Here is a 15,899-nt window from a genome sequence, read left to right as displayed (position 1 = left end):
TTCGAACCCTCATTAAGGCCCTTGTGGATTTGTTCAATAATAATAATAATAATAATAATAATATCACAAATAATAATACAAATAATAATTTTGGGATTCTTTTTAACTTGTGACTCCCTAAAATAAGGAACTAACTGGCCACTGGGAAACTGTTGTTAATGGATTACCCTTTCTTCTAGGGTTAATGGATTTTGTGTTCCCTAGTTGGCTCGTTGTTCAGAGTGATCCAAGAGAAATGTTGCCGCTTGCATTTACCTGTTGACTGAAAAAATTCTCCACTTACCACTTGGTAAGGTAAGGTAATTATCAAAAGAAGGTACCAAACAGGGAAGGCTATGTACCACTACCACTTGGTAAAAAAAATAATACGTATAAGTGCAGCAGCACTGATCTGGCCAGATTCACGAAAGCACTAACGAACCTGTACATCTTTTCTCAATCTTTGGCGGCTTTGTTTACAATTATTAAACAGTTAATGAGCTCCGAAGCACCAGGAGGCTGTTTATAACAATAACAATAGATGATTGGCAAGTTTTCAGGCTTGTAAACTGTTTAATAAATGTAAACAAAGCCGTCAAAGATTGAGGAAAGATGTGTATACGTTCGTAAGTGCTTGCGTGAATCTGGCTCCTGGGGCCGGATTCAGGAAGGTACTTACGAAGGTTTTTCCTCTTAGCTAAGAGCGAATTCCTTCTTAGCGCCTTCGTGGCGGCTAGGTCCGTATTCAAGTAGGTACCCTAAGTGGAAAAACCTTCGTAAGTTCATTCCGGGATTTAAGTGTGGTTTCGACCACTCGTAGCTTTACGTAAACTGGATATAAGTCATTTTTTCTCTACTACATAACACTGGGATCGATTTATGATATTGGAACATGACCAAAATATTATAGCTGGTGAATCTAGTGAAGAGGAGTCCTTCGTGTTAGTTATATATGCATTCTCTGCTTGAAACTTGAAGTAAATATGTGTTTGATGATAGTAGAATTAGTTTTATAATAGCAAGATATTATACCAGTAGTTATTAAGTAAATAAACACTGGTGAACATGAAATATGAGAGAAGGTGATGAGCCCTGCCTGATGGGATCATTTACTATCACCAAATGCCCCTGTTCACCTAGTAGTAAGAGTGTACCTTAGCTATACATACCCATTTCTAATTTATTTAGTTTGGTTTTATTTTGAAATTAAATCTGGGTGAGACATAAAATAAAAATATGCTGCACAAATGATGTTAGGTAAGGAGAAGGGTAAAAATGTCACAAACTTTATTCATTGAATACTTAAAGCTATAATTATGACTATATACTGTAGATTATTAAAAAAGAGAGAGGGAAGTAGGGGTCCAAAACCTCTTCCTGTTATACAATTTGGGTGTGGAACAAGTAATTATCAAAAGAAGGCACCATGCCGGGAAGGCTATGTAGCAGTAAGGCAGTGAGGTGAGGCAGCTACTTATTTGAGAAATGCTTATTTTATTTACCTTATAAGCTGAGGCAACTTATTTTATTTGAGGAATACTCAGCTGATTCCTCTACATTTAGCATGGAACAAATTTGTGTCCAAGACCTCTTCCTGTTACTCAATTTGGCTGTGTGTAACCAAACTAGAAGTGCTCTACAAATCAAGGGACCCAGAATGTGGAATGACCTCCCGAATCATGTCAAAGGCTGTACCTCTCTCAACCAGTTTAAGAGTTAAACCAAGTACTGCCTAATTAACTCCATGTAACCTAACTTACCTCCTAAATGTCAACCCATGTCTTGCTATTTTTTAAACAACGCTGTTCACCAACATGTGCAATTGCTGAGTTATGCTATGCTAACCCCCCTTTTTGTATTTTTTATTCCTTCTTTCAACACAATTTATACCTAATCCCGATTACAGGCTGTACTAAGTTTTAGTCTGTGTTTTTTCCCCCACACCTTGCCCGAAATGCTATGAGTATTAGTGGCTTTAGGTATTGTATGTACTAGCTCTGTCTATAAATCCAACATTATGTTTGTAAATCAACTGTATGTACTTTTCCTGAATAAAATGTATTTATTATTTATTTTTTAATCAGTAAGTATTAAAAGAAGGCACCAAGCTGGGAAGGCTATGTAGCACCATTGTGTGTAACAATAAACCAATTTTTTTTTAACAAATAATGCACCTGTATGGTAAAACAAATCCTGTCAGCTGTAAAAATATTGATGCAGTTATTTAAATGAAAAATATAATGAAAGAAATATTACTGGTTTATTTTTATCCTATCTTTTTGTACTGTACAGTATATCCAAGGAAGTGAAAAATTGAGACATAATACACAATTTAATGAATGATTAGCATGGATTAGCAGTTCAAAAGAAATATGACTTGTATTACATATCAACATGAGATCTTAATGATCCATGGTCAACATGATTTAATAAGGATAATACAGTACTGTATTTGTAATAATACAAACTATAATTTAAAATCTTTATTACTGATTTTTTTTATTAAGAAGATTAGGTATACACAGCAATGTGCTGCTACCCTATTCTATATGGAATATTACACAGTGTAGATAAAAAACTAGCTATAAGTTTATCTAATACTCCCATCTCACAGGATGGTTAGACATACTGTACATGGAATCAATTTAGAAAATACCAGCCTCAATAGAAAAAACAAATCAACTCTGACTAAACAACTCTAAGCAATTTTCACAAGAGGTAAGCACTGAATCATGGAAACATTATATTATAATTACTCTTACCAGTTTCTACAAAACTCCTCTCAAACAATGTATTTTTAAACATGTTTAGGTATACACAGCAATGTGCTGCTTCCCTATTCTGTCTAAAGGACCACACAGTGTAGATCAAAAACCAGCTACAAGCTCACCTCACAGGATGGCCAGTCATACATGGAATTAGGAGAGAACAAAATACTTAATGCTGATCTATTAGCCTCCACTGGCAAAATCTGGGTGCAGCACAAGAATATCTTCCAATATTCCTGAGTGTATGAAGTAATTACAGAGCTCAAAATACCTCATACCATTTGGTATGAAGTCACTGATAACAGGACAATCACAGATATAGTGTTGGAGAGTATGTTCTCTCAAGTAGGACTGAAAACAGATGTTTTTTCCACCAAGAGGGCTATAAACCCATGGAACCGCCTACCCGCTGAAGCCGTAAATGCCAAATTCCAGCTAAAAAATGTAATTAAGACCATTGGCGGGCCCTTCAACAAGCCGCCGGCTTTCTGTCCTCTTCGAGGTCACTAGATAGTTAGTGGCCCTTGGGTAAATTCAGTAAATATATACAATAATTGTCAGCGCATCTTCCGAGCAACAAGGACAGCTGCACAGTATCTCTTAGAATTACGTAGGTAAACAACAAATGTAACATATTTGTTTACTACAATGTCGGTGCTGGCTGTAGAAGTTGAAAAAACATTGTTTTACTTCGAAATATACTAATTTTATAAGAAAATTCGACGTAAATAGGAGGCAGTAGAGCTGCGATAAGCCAGCGCTAAATCTTCAATATGAAGAATGTTGCTGCTCTCTGATTGGCCAAACGAAACACAGTAGTGACCTCTATCGGCACGCAGGTGAACCAACAATTTTTCTTCCTAAGTATACCTTATTGAATAGCACCTAAGCATCTTCTTAGGGCGCACTTAGGAACCTTCGTAGCAAACCCACTTACGAAGAAATACACAGAGCTTCCTGAATCTAGGTCCTGGTTACTAATTATTTTAGCCTATCCTTTGATCTCTCATCTTCCCACATATGAATTATTATGAACAATGACAAGATTATGTAATGATATGAATATATTTATTGCAAATGTATTCTTTAATTTGTCTTTAAGTAATTGCAATATATCAAATATTTGTCAAACACTGATTAACTTAGTTAATATGGGTTCAAATTAATGTATAGTAATTCACTTACTGAGGTGAGCTCGTAAGCTCATGGTGATAACCGCGCCTGAAATATAATAGGCTTAGTGGCACAAAAAGCCATTGGATCCCATCTCTAGTTAACACACCAGCAACCTTCCCTCGTTGTATTAAGATACAAGTACAGAGCTCAGTCTTCTAGTACAAATATTTCGCCCGCTTGTAGGACCCTGAGCTCGTAGTGGTGCTCACTACTTGTTGATTCGCTACTTGGAACAAAAAGTTCCAAGTAGCACGGGCTATGGTGAGCCCGTAGTGCCTCGTTTGCTCACTACTGATGTTGGAATAGCAGTGTTAACTCCATCAACTTCAGGCTTTGTTCACACACTTGTCTTATTAAAATATAGTGTCTTAACGTTTATATATCTTTATATACAGTTAACACCTCCGACCAGGTCCTTGTGTGGTGGCAGAGTTTTGTATATACAAGTGTGGGAAGGTGTGTGGCAGCGCAGGTGTGGTGTTTGTGTATACACACACACACACTCTTCTCACTGTTTCTTGCAAGACATCCACTCAAAACACTTTACATAGAGTGTCTTGCTTAATAGGCACATTGTACGCCGGAGCCGGTCGGCCGAGCGGACAGCACGCTGGACTTGTGATCCTGTGGTCCTGGGTTCGATCCCGGGCGCCGGCGAGAAACAATGGGCAGAGTTTCTTTCACCTTATGCCCCTGTTACCTAGCAGGAAAATAGGTACCTGGGTGTTAGTCAGCTGTCACGGGCTGCTTCCTGGGGGTGGAGGCCTGGTCGAGGACCGGGCCGCGGGGACACTAAAGCCCCGAAATCATCTCAAGATAACCTCAAGATGTACGTGCAGTTGACACCACCAATCAGGTCCACAGATGTTAAATGGTGGCAGTTAAGCAGCTTGTACATCGTGGAGTGTGTCTTCATGGCGGAGAAGTATGTTTACACTCTAGGACCAGCATCTGAACTAGTACCAGCATCTGAACTAGTACCAGCATCTGATCTAGTACCAGCATCTGAACTAGTACCAGCATCTGAACTAGTACCAACATCTGAACTAGTACCAGCATCTGAACTAGGACCAGCATCTGAACTAGTACCAGCATCTGAACTAGTACCAACATCTGAACTAGTACCAGCATCTGAACTAGTACCAGCATCTGAACTAGTACCAGCATCTGAACTAGTACCAGCATCTGAACTAGTACCAGCATCTGAACTAGTACCAGCATCTGAACTAGTACCAGCATCTGAACTAGTACCAGCATCTGAACTAGTACCAGCATCTGAACTAGTACCAGCATCTGAACTAGTACCAGCATCTGATCTAGTACCAGCATCTGAACTAGTACCAACATCTGAACTAGTACCAGCATCTGAACTAGTACCAGCATCTGAACTAGTACCAACATCTGAACTAGTACCAGCATCTGAACTAGTACCAGCATCTGAACTAGTACCAGCATCTGATCTAGTACCAGCATCTGAACTAGTACCAGCATCTGAACTAGTACCAGCATCTGAACTAGTACCAGCATCTGAACTAGTACCAACATCTGAACTAGTACCAGCATCTGAACTAGTACCAGCATCTGAACTAGTACCAGCATCTGAACTAGTACCAGCATCTGAACTAGTACCAACATCTGAACTAGTACCAGCATCTGAACTAGTACCAGCATCTGAACTAGTACCAACATCTGAACTAGTACCAGCATCTGAACTAGTACCAGCATCTGAACTAGTACCAACATCTGAACTAGTACCAGCATCTGAACTAGTACCAGCATCTGAACTAGTACCAGCATCTGATCTAGTACCAGCATCTGAACTAGTACCAGCATCTGAACTAGTACCAACATCTGAACTAGTACCAGCATCTGAACTAGTACCAGCATCTGAACTAGTACCAGCATCTGATCTAGTACCAGCATCTGAACTAGTACCAGCATCTGAACTAGTACCAGCATCTGAACTAGTACCAACATCTGAACTAGTACCAGCATCTGAACTAGTACCAGCATCTGAACTAGTACCAGCATCTGAACTAGTACCAGCATCTGATCTAGTACCAACATCTGAACTAGTACCAACATCTGAACTAGTACCAGCATCTGAACTAGTACCAGCATCTGAACTAGTACCAGCATCTGAACTAGTACCAGCATCTGAACTAGTACCAGCATCTGAACTAGTACCAGCATCTGATCTAGTACCAGCATCTGAACTAGTACCAACATCTGAACTAGTACCAGCATCTGAACTAGTACCAGCATCTGAACTAGTACCAGCATCTGAACTAGTACCAACATCTGAACTAGTACCAGCATCTGAACTAGTACCAGCATCTGAACTAGTACCAGCATCTGAACTAGTACCAGCATCTGAACTAGTACCAGCATCTGAACTAGTACCAGCATCTGAACTAGTACCAGCATCTGAACTAGTACCAGCATCTGAACTAGTACCAGCATCTGAACTAGTACCAGCATCTGATCTAGTACCAGCATCTGAACTAGTACCAGCATCTGAACTAGTACCAGCATCTGAACTAGTACCAGCATCTGAACTAGTACCAGCATCTGAACTAGTACCAGCATCTGAACTAGTACCAGCATCTGAACTAGTACCAGCATCTGAATCTAGTACCAGCATCTGAACTAGTACCAGCATCTGAACTAGTACCAACATCTGAACTAGTACCAGCATCTGAACTAGTACCAGCATCTGAACTAGTACCAGCATCTGATCTAGTACCAGCATCTGAACTAGTACCAGCATCTGAACTAGTACCAGCATCTGAACTAGTACCAGCATCTGAACTAGTACCAGCATCTGAACTAGTACCAGCATCTGAACTAGTACCAGCATCTGAACTAGTACCAGCATCTGAACTAGTACCAGCATCTGAATCTAGTACCAGCATCTGAACTAGTACCAGCATCTGAACTAGTACCAGCATCTGAACTAGTACCAGCATCTGAACTAGTACCAGCATCTGAACTAGTACCAGCATCTGAACTAGTACCAGCATCTGAACTAGTACCAGCATCTGAATCTAGTACCAGCATCTGAACTAGTACCAGCATCTGAACTAGTACCAGCATCTGAACTAGTACCAGCATCTGAACTAGTACCAGCATCTGAACTAGTACCAGCATCTGAACTAGTACCAGCATCTGAATCTAGTACCAGCATCTGAACTAGTACCAGCATCTGAACTAGTACCAGCATCTGAACTAGTACCAGCATCTGAACTAGTACCAGCATCTGAACTAGTACCAGCATCTGAACTAGTACCAGCATCTGATCTAGTACCAGCATCTGAACTAGTACCAGCATCTGAACTAGTACCAGCATCTGAACTAGTACCAGCATCTGAACTAGTACCAGCATCTGAACTAGTACCAGCATCTGAACTAGTACCAGCATCTGAACTAGTACCAGCATCTGAACTAGTACCAGCATCTGAACTAGTACCAGCATCTGAACTAGTACCAGCATCTGATCTAGTACCAGCATCTGAACTAGTACCAGCATCTGAACTAGTACCAGCATCTGAACTAGTACCAGCATCTGAACTAGTACCAGCATCTGAACTAGTACCAGCATCTGAACTAGTACCAGCATCTGAACTAGTACCAGCATCTGATCTAGTACCAGCATCTGAACTAGTACCAGCATCTGAACTAGTACCAACATCTGAACTAGTACCAGCATCTGATCTAGTACCAGCATCTGAACTAGTACCAGCATCTGAACTAGTACCAGCATCTGAACTAGTACCAGCATCTGAACTAGTACCAGCATCTGAACTAGTACCAGCATCTGAACTAGTACCAGCATCTGAACTAGTACCAGCATCTGAACTAGTACCAGCATCTGAACTAGTACCAGCATCTGAACTAGTACCAGCATCTGAACTAGTACCAGCATCTGAACTAGTACCAGCATCTGATCTAGTACCAGCATCTGAACTAGTACCAGCATCTGAACTAGTACCAGCATCTGAACTAGTACCAGCATCTGAACTAGTACCAGCATCTGAACTAGTACCAACATCTGATCTAGTACCAGCATCTGAACTAGTACCAGCATCTGAACTAGTACCAGCATCTGATCTAGTACCAGCATCTGATCTAGTACCAGCATCTGATCTAGTACCAGCATCTGAACTAGTACCAGCATCTGAACTAGTACCAGCATCTGATCTAGTACCAGCATCTGATCTAGTACCAGCATCTGAACTAGTACCAGCATCTGAACTAGTACCAGCATCTGAACTAGTACCAGCATCTGAACTAGTACCAGCATCTGATCTAGTACCAACATCTGAACTAGTACCAGCATCTGATCTAGTACCAGCATCTGAACTAGTACCAGCATCTGAACTAGTACCAGCATCTGAACTAGTACCAGCATCTGATCTAGTACCAACATCTGAACTAGTACCAGCATCTGAACTAGTACCAGCATCTGAACTAGTACCAGCATCTGAACTAGTACCAGCATCTGAACTAGTACCAGCATCTGAACTAGTACCAGCATCTGATCTAGTACCAGCATCTGAACTAGTACCAGCATCTGAACTAGTACCAGCATCTGATCTAGTACCAGCATCTGATCTAGTACCAGCATCTGAACTAGTACCAGCATCTGAACTAGTACCAGCATCTGAACTAGTACCAGCATCTGAACTAGTACCAGCATCTGAACTAGGACCAGCATCTGAACTAGTACCAGCATCTGAACTAGTACCAGCATCTGATCTAGTACCAGCATCTGAACTAGTACCAGCATCTGAACTAGTACCAGCATCTGAACTAGTACCAACATCTGATCTAGTACCAGCATCTGAACTAGGACCAGCATCTGAACTAGTACCAGCATCTGAACTAGTACCAGCATCTGATCTAGTACCAGCATCTGAACTAGTACCAGCATCTGAACTAGTACCAGCATCTGAACTAGTACCAACATCTGATCTAGTACCAGCATCTGATCTAGTACCAGCATCTGAACTAGTACCAGCATCTGAACTAGTACCAGCATCTGATCTAGTACCAGCATCTGATCTAGTACCAGCATCTGAACTAGGACCAGCATCTGAACTAGTACCAGCATCTGAACTAGTACCAGCATCTGATCTAGTACCAGCATCTGATCTAGTACCAGCATCTGAACTAGTACCAGCATCTGAACTAGGACCAGCATCTGAACACTGCGATCCACCCCAAGGCGGGTATCTTTAAGTAGGCCTTCTGGAATGGTGATCACGAAATGGTCGTAATATGCAGATTTGACACTATCTCCAATTCACTATATTCCTCCAAGGAGTACCGGACCAACCGGGCTGTGGTGGGTATGTGGGCCTGCGGGCCGCTCCAAGCAACAGCCTGGTGGACCAAACTCTCACAAGTCAAGCCTGGCCTCGGGCCGGGCTTGGGGAGTAGAAGAACTCCCAGAACCCCATCAACCAGGTATATGTGGGCCTGCGGGCCGCTCCAAGCAACAGCCTGGTGGACCAAACTCTCACAAGTCAAGCCTGGCCTCGGGCCGGGCTTGGGCAGTAGAAGAACTCCCAGAACCCCATCAACCAGGTATATGTGGGCCTGCGGGCCGCTCCAAGCAACAGCCTGGTGGACCAAACTCTCACAAGTCAAGCCTGGCCTCGGGCCGGGCTTGGGCAGTAGAAGAACTCCCAGAACCCCATCAACCAGGTATATGTGGGCCTGCGGGCCGCTCCAAGCAACAGCCTGGTGGACCAAACTCTCACAAGTCAAGCCTGGCCTCGGGCCGGGCTTGGGCAGTAGAAGAACTCCCAGAACCCCATCAACCAGGTATATGTGGGCCTGCGGGCCGCTCCAAGCAACAGCCTGGTGTACCAAACTCTCACAAGTCAAGCCTGGCCTCGGGCCGGGCTTGGGGAGTAGAAGAACTCCCAGAACCCCATCAACCAGGTATATGTGGGCCTGCGGGCCGCTCCAAGCAACAGCCTGGTGGAACAAACTCTCACAAGTCAAGCCTGGCCTCGGGCCGGGCTTGGGGAGTAGAAGAACTCCCAGAACCCCATCAACCAGGTATATGTGGGCCTGCGGGCCGCTCCAAGCAACAGCCTGGTGGACCAAACTCTCACAAGTCAAGCCTGGCCTCGGGCCGGGCTTGGGGAGTAGAAGAACTCCCAGAACCCCATCAACCAGGTATATGTGGGCCTGCGGGCCGCTCCAAGCAACAGCCTGGTGGAACAAACTCTCACAAGTCAAGCCTGGCCTCGGGCCGGGCTTGGGGAGTAGAAGAACTCCCAGAACCCCATCAACCAGGTATATGTGGGCCTGCGGGCCGCTCCAAGCAACAGCCTGGTGGACCAAACTCTCACAAGTCAAGCCTGGCCTCGGGCCGGGCTTGGGGAGTAGAAGAACTCCCAGAACCCCATCAACCAGGTATATGTGGGCCTGCGGGCCGCTCCAAGCAACAGCCTGGTGGAACAAACTCTCACAAGTCAAGCCTGGCCTCGGGCCGGGCTTGGGCAGTAGAAGAACTCCCAGAACCCCATCAACCAGGTATATGTGGGCCTGCGGGCCGCTGCAAGCAACAGCCTGGTGGACCAAACTCTCACAAGTCAAGTCTGGCCTCGGGCCGGGCTTGGGCAGTAGAAGAACTCCCAGAACCCCATCAACCAGGTATATGTGGGCCTGCGGGCAGCTCCAAGCAACAGCCTGGTGGACCAAACTCTCACAAGTCAAGTCTGGCCTCGGGCCGGGCTTGGGCAGTAGAAGAACTCCCAGAACCCCATCAACCAGGTATATGTGGGCCTGCGGGCCGCTCCAAGCAACAGCCTGGTGGACCAAACTCTCACAAGTCAAGTCTGGCCTCGGGCCGGGCTTGGGCAGTAGAAGAACTCCCAGAACCCCATCAACCAGGTATATGTGGGCCTGCGGGCCGCTCCAAGCAACAGCCTGGTGGACCAAACTCTCACAAGTCAAGCCTGGCCTCGGGCCGGGCTTGGGGCAGTAGAAGAACTCCCAGAACCCCATCAACCAGGTATATGTGGGCCTGCGGGCCGCTCCAAGCAACAGCCTGGTGGACCAAACTCTCACAAGTCAAGCCTGGCCTCGGGCCGGGCTTGGGGCAGTAGAACAACTCCCAGAACCCCATCAACCAGGTATATGTGGGCCTGCGGGCCGCTCCAAGCAACAGCCTGGTGGACCAAACTCTCACAAGTCAAGTCTGGCCTCGGGCCGGGCTTGGGCAGTAGAAGAACTCCCAGAACCCCATCAACCAGGTATATGTGGGCCTGCGGGCCGCTCCAAGCAACAGCCTGGTGGACCAAACTCTCACAAGTCAAGCCTGGCCTCGGGCCGGGCTTGGGCAGTAGAAGAACTCCCAGAACCCCATCAACCAGGTATATGTGGGCCTGCGGGCCGCTCCAAGCAACAGCCTGGTGGACCAAACTCTCACAAGTCAAGCCTGGCCTCGGGCCGGGCTTGGGCAGTAGAAGAACTCCCAGAACCCCATCAACCAGGTATATGTGGGCCTGCGGGCCGCTCCAAGCAACAGCCTGGTGGACCAAACTCTCACAAGTCAAGCCTGGCCTCGGGCCGGGCTTGGGCAGTAGAAGAACTCCCAGAACCCCATCAACCAGGTATCTCAGAGAGCTTAGTTTGTTCTATAAAAAGCTATGCCTGGTCCAAGTGCTTTATTAGACCATTACTAAGACATGTTACGCCATAATGTTGGTGGAAAATTGTCCACGATAATAATATATATAAATAAATATGGAAATGTTCGTTTGGGCATAACCGCTAATATCCGAAAGTTCTTCACCGATTGCTTTGACATTTTCACACAACGTTCCATTCACATCCGAGCAGGTTTTTATATACCTACTATATATGTCACGTCTGTGACGGGAAAAAAAACTTCCTTTTTCTGAAAAACTTTGATTTTCATGTTTTTTTATGTGAGGGAAATCTTCGAAACCTCTTTACCGATTGCTTTGACATTTTTACACAACGTTTGCATTCGAATAGGCTCGTCTTTTTATATATCTACTATATACATGCCTCACCTGTGACAGGAAAAAACATGTTTTTTTTTTTTTTAAACAGCGCCATCTGTTGCATGTAAGAGCAACACACATGCTATACTAAATATGTTACAGTTCCATTTCAATGTTTCTGATTTCATTGATAATTTTAATTTTCATAGATTTTGATTTATTTTCATTTTGATTTAATTATTTTGTGTGAATTGCGTTGAAATTGAGCTATTGTTTAGGTATTGTGTTGTTTACCAGACCGTTCATTTTGTGAGCATAGTTTATTTGTTTATTTTTTCATATTTTCATTTCATTTTTTAACTATTTTTCTTATATTTCAGTGATGGGAACATCAGACCATTTGGGAAGGCATCGGACGAGGGAGAGGGGAATGGTGGGGAGGACGGTAGGACAGGTGAGGGGATAATGGTGGGGAGGACGAGGGGACGGGGGAGTTGGGGGTGAGGGGACAGAGGAATGGAGAATAGTGGGGGGGACAAGGGGACAAAGGAGTGGTAATGGTGGGGGAGGAGGAAGGGACACACTACATACACTGAGAGGTGTACACAGCTTCTAGGTGTACATACACTGAGAGGTGTACACAGCTTCTAGGTGTACATACACTGAGAGGTGTACCCAGCTTCTAGGTGTACATACACTGAGAGGTGTACACAGCTTCTAGGTGTACATACACTGAGAGGTGTACCCAGCTTCTAGGTGTACATACACTGAGAGGTGTACACAGCTTCTAGGTGTACATACACTGAGAGGTGTACACAGCTTCTAGGTGTACATACACTGAGAGGTACACACAGCTTCTAGGTGTACATACACTGAGAGGTGTACACAGCTTCTAGGTGAACATACACTGAGAGGTGTACACAGCTTCTAGGTGTACATACACTGAGAGGTGTACCCAGCTTCTAGGTGTACATACACTGAGAGGTGTACACAGCTTCTAGGTGTACATACACTGAGAGGTACACACAGCTTCTAGGTGTACATACACTGAGAGGTGTACACAGCTTCTAGGTGTACATACACTGAGAGGTGTACACAGCTTCTAGGTGTACATACACTGAGAGGTGTACCCAGCTTCTAGGTGTACATACACTGAGAGGTGTACCCAGCTTCTAGGTGTACATACACTGAGAGGTGTACACAGCTTCTAGGTGTACATACACTGAGAGGTGTACCCAGCTTCTAGGTGTACATACACTGAGAGGTGTACACAGCTTCTAGGTGTACATACACTGAGAGGTGTACACAGCTTCTAGGTGTACATACACTGAGAGGTACACACAGCTTCTAGGTGTACATACACTGAGAGGTGTACACAGCTTCTAGGTGTACATACACTGAGAGGTGTACACAGCTTCTAGGTGTACATACACTGAGAGGTGTACCCAGCTTCTAGGTGTACATACACTGAGAGGTGTACACAGCTTCTAGGTGTACATACACTGAGAGGTGTACACAGCTTCTAGGTGTACATACACTGAGAGGTGTACACAGCTTCTAGGTGTACATACACTGAGAGGTGTACACAGCTTCTAGGTGTACATACACTGAGAGGTGTACACAGCTTCTAGGTGTACATACACTGAGAGGTGTACCCAGCTTCTAGGTGTACATACACTGAGAGGTACACACAGCTTCTAGGTGTACATACACTGAGAGGTGTACACAGCTTCTAGGTGTACATACACTGAGAGGTGTACACAGCTTCTAGGTGTACATACACTGAGAGGTGTACACAGCTTCTAGGTGTACATACACTGAGAGGTGTACACAGCTTCTAGGTGTACATACACTGAGAGGTACACACAGCTTCTAGGTGTACATACACTGAGAGGTGTACACAGCTTCTAGGTGTACATACACTGAGAGGTGTACACAGCTTCTAGGTGTACATACACTGAGAGGTGTACCCAGCTTCTAGGTGTACATACACTGAGAGGTGTACCCAGCTTCTAGGTGTACATACACTGAGAGGTGTACCCAGCTTCTAGGTGTACATACTCTGAGAGGTGTACCCAGCTTCTAGGTGTACATACACTGAGAGGTGTACACAGCTTCTAGGTGTACATACACTGAGAGGTGTACACAGCTTCTAGGTGTACATACACTGAGAGGTGTACCCAGCTTCTAGGTGTACATACACTGAGAGGTGTACACAGCTTCTAGGTGTACATACACTGAGAGGTGTACACAGCTTCTAGGTGTACATACACTGAGAGGTGTACACAGCTTCTAGGTGTACATACACTGAGAGGTGTACACAGCTTCTAGGTGTACATACACTGAGAGGTGTACACAACTTCTAGGTGTACATACACTGAGAGGTGTACATACACTGAGAGGTGTACACAGCTTCTAGGTGTACATACACTGAGAGGTGTACACAGCTTCTAGGTGTACATACACTGAGAGGTGTACACAGCTTCTAGGTGTACATACACTGAGAGGTGTACCCAGCTTCTAGGTGTACATACACTGAGAGGTGTACCCAGCTTCTAGGTGTACATACACTGAGAGGTGTACACAGCTTCTAGGTGTACATACACTGAGAGGTGTACACAGCTTCTAGGTGTACATACACTGAGAGGTACACACAGCTTCTAGGTGTACATACACTGAGAGGTGTACACAGCTTCTAGGTGTACATACACTGAGAGGTGTACACAGCTTCTAGGTATACATACACTGAGAGGTGTACACAGCTTCTAGGTGTACATACACTGAGAGGTGTACACAGCTTCTAGGTGTACATACACTGAGAGGTGTACACAGCTTCTAGGTGTACATACACTGAGTGGTGTACACAGCTTCTAGGTGTACATACACTGAGAGTTTATTCAAGTCGTGGAATATGTCTAGGACAAAAGTGTACGTATTGACTGGTCAATAAGTGGTTGTGGTGGCCGCTTTTAAGGTCAACACTCCCCAAACACATTACAATTGGATCAACAAACTTAGATGGAAAAATTCCTGAGGTTACCACCATTCCCAGGGCAATATACCATGAACCAGGAGGTAGGACAATGTGGTCCGTGCCGCGGACATCAAGGCAGAAACATGATTCAATTATTTTAGGTGATTGAGGCCATCTTTCCTGTGTTCGGAGGCAGAGAAGCAAGCTGAAGCCGGAGCCAAGCGGGGAGCTTCGGAGGAGGGTTGGCAGAGCTAAAACAGCCTTGACCCGACCGACAGAATTTTGGCAGACATGGTAGTGGTTATGACTCGGTGCTCACGATGGGTATTGGGTACACTACCGCCCACGGGATGGGTACACTACCACCCACGGGATGGGTATTGGGTACACTACCATCCACGGGATGGGTACACTACCATCCACGAGATGGGTACACTACCATCCACGGGATGGGTACACTACCACCCACGGGATGGGTACACTACCATCCACGGGATGGGTACACTACCGCCCACGGGATGGGTACACTACCACCCACGGGATGGGTACACTACCACCCACGGGATGGGTACACTACCGCCCACGGGATGGGTACACTACCGCCCATGGGATGGGTACACTACCGCCCACGGGATGGGTACACTACCGCCCACGGGATGGGTACACTACCACCCACGGGATGGGTACACTACCACCCACGGGATGGGTACACTACCACCCACGGGATGGGTACACTACCGCCCACGGGATGGGTACATTTCCGCCCATGGGATGGGTATTGGGTACACTTCCGCCCACGGGATGGGTACACTACCGCCCATGGGATGGGTACACTACCACCCACGGGATGGGTACACTACCACCCACGGGATGGGTACACTACCGCCCACGGGATGGGTACACTACCGCCCACGGGATGGGTACATTTCCGCCCATGGGATGGGTATTGGGTACACTTCCGCCCACGGGATGGGTACACTACCGCCCACGGGATGGGTATTGGGTACACTACCA

The 15,899-nt window shown here is 45.3% G+C and overlaps 1 protein-coding gene across 1 annotated transcript in view; it reads right to left on the bottom strand.

Moving 5' to 3' along the window:
• Positions 1-15,899, bottom strand: part of LOC123760921 (dentin sialophosphoprotein-like) — a 31,200-nt gene that overhangs the window by 603 nt on the left and 14,698 nt on the right. The window contains exons 3-6 of the mRNA XM_069331103.1: positions 8,671-8,969; positions 8,185-8,424; positions 7,897-8,046; positions 5,913-6,080 (exon numbers count right to left, since the gene is read on the bottom strand). Of these exons, the coding sequence (XP_069187204.1) occupies positions 5,913-6,080; positions 7,897-8,046; positions 8,185-8,424; positions 8,671-8,969 (857 nt within the window). The remainder of the gene's footprint in view (positions 1-5,912; positions 6,081-7,896; positions 8,047-8,184; positions 8,425-8,670; positions 8,970-15,899) is intronic.

The sequence above is a fragment of the Procambarus clarkii genome, chromosome 3, assembly GCF_040958095.1.
Source record: "Procambarus clarkii isolate CNS0578487 chromosome 3, FALCON_Pclarkii_2.0, whole genome shotgun sequence".
Taxonomy (NCBI): Eukaryota; Metazoa; Arthropoda; class Malacostraca; order Decapoda; family Cambaridae; genus Procambarus; species Procambarus clarkii.
This window is presented reverse-complemented; position numbering and strand designations above follow the sequence as displayed.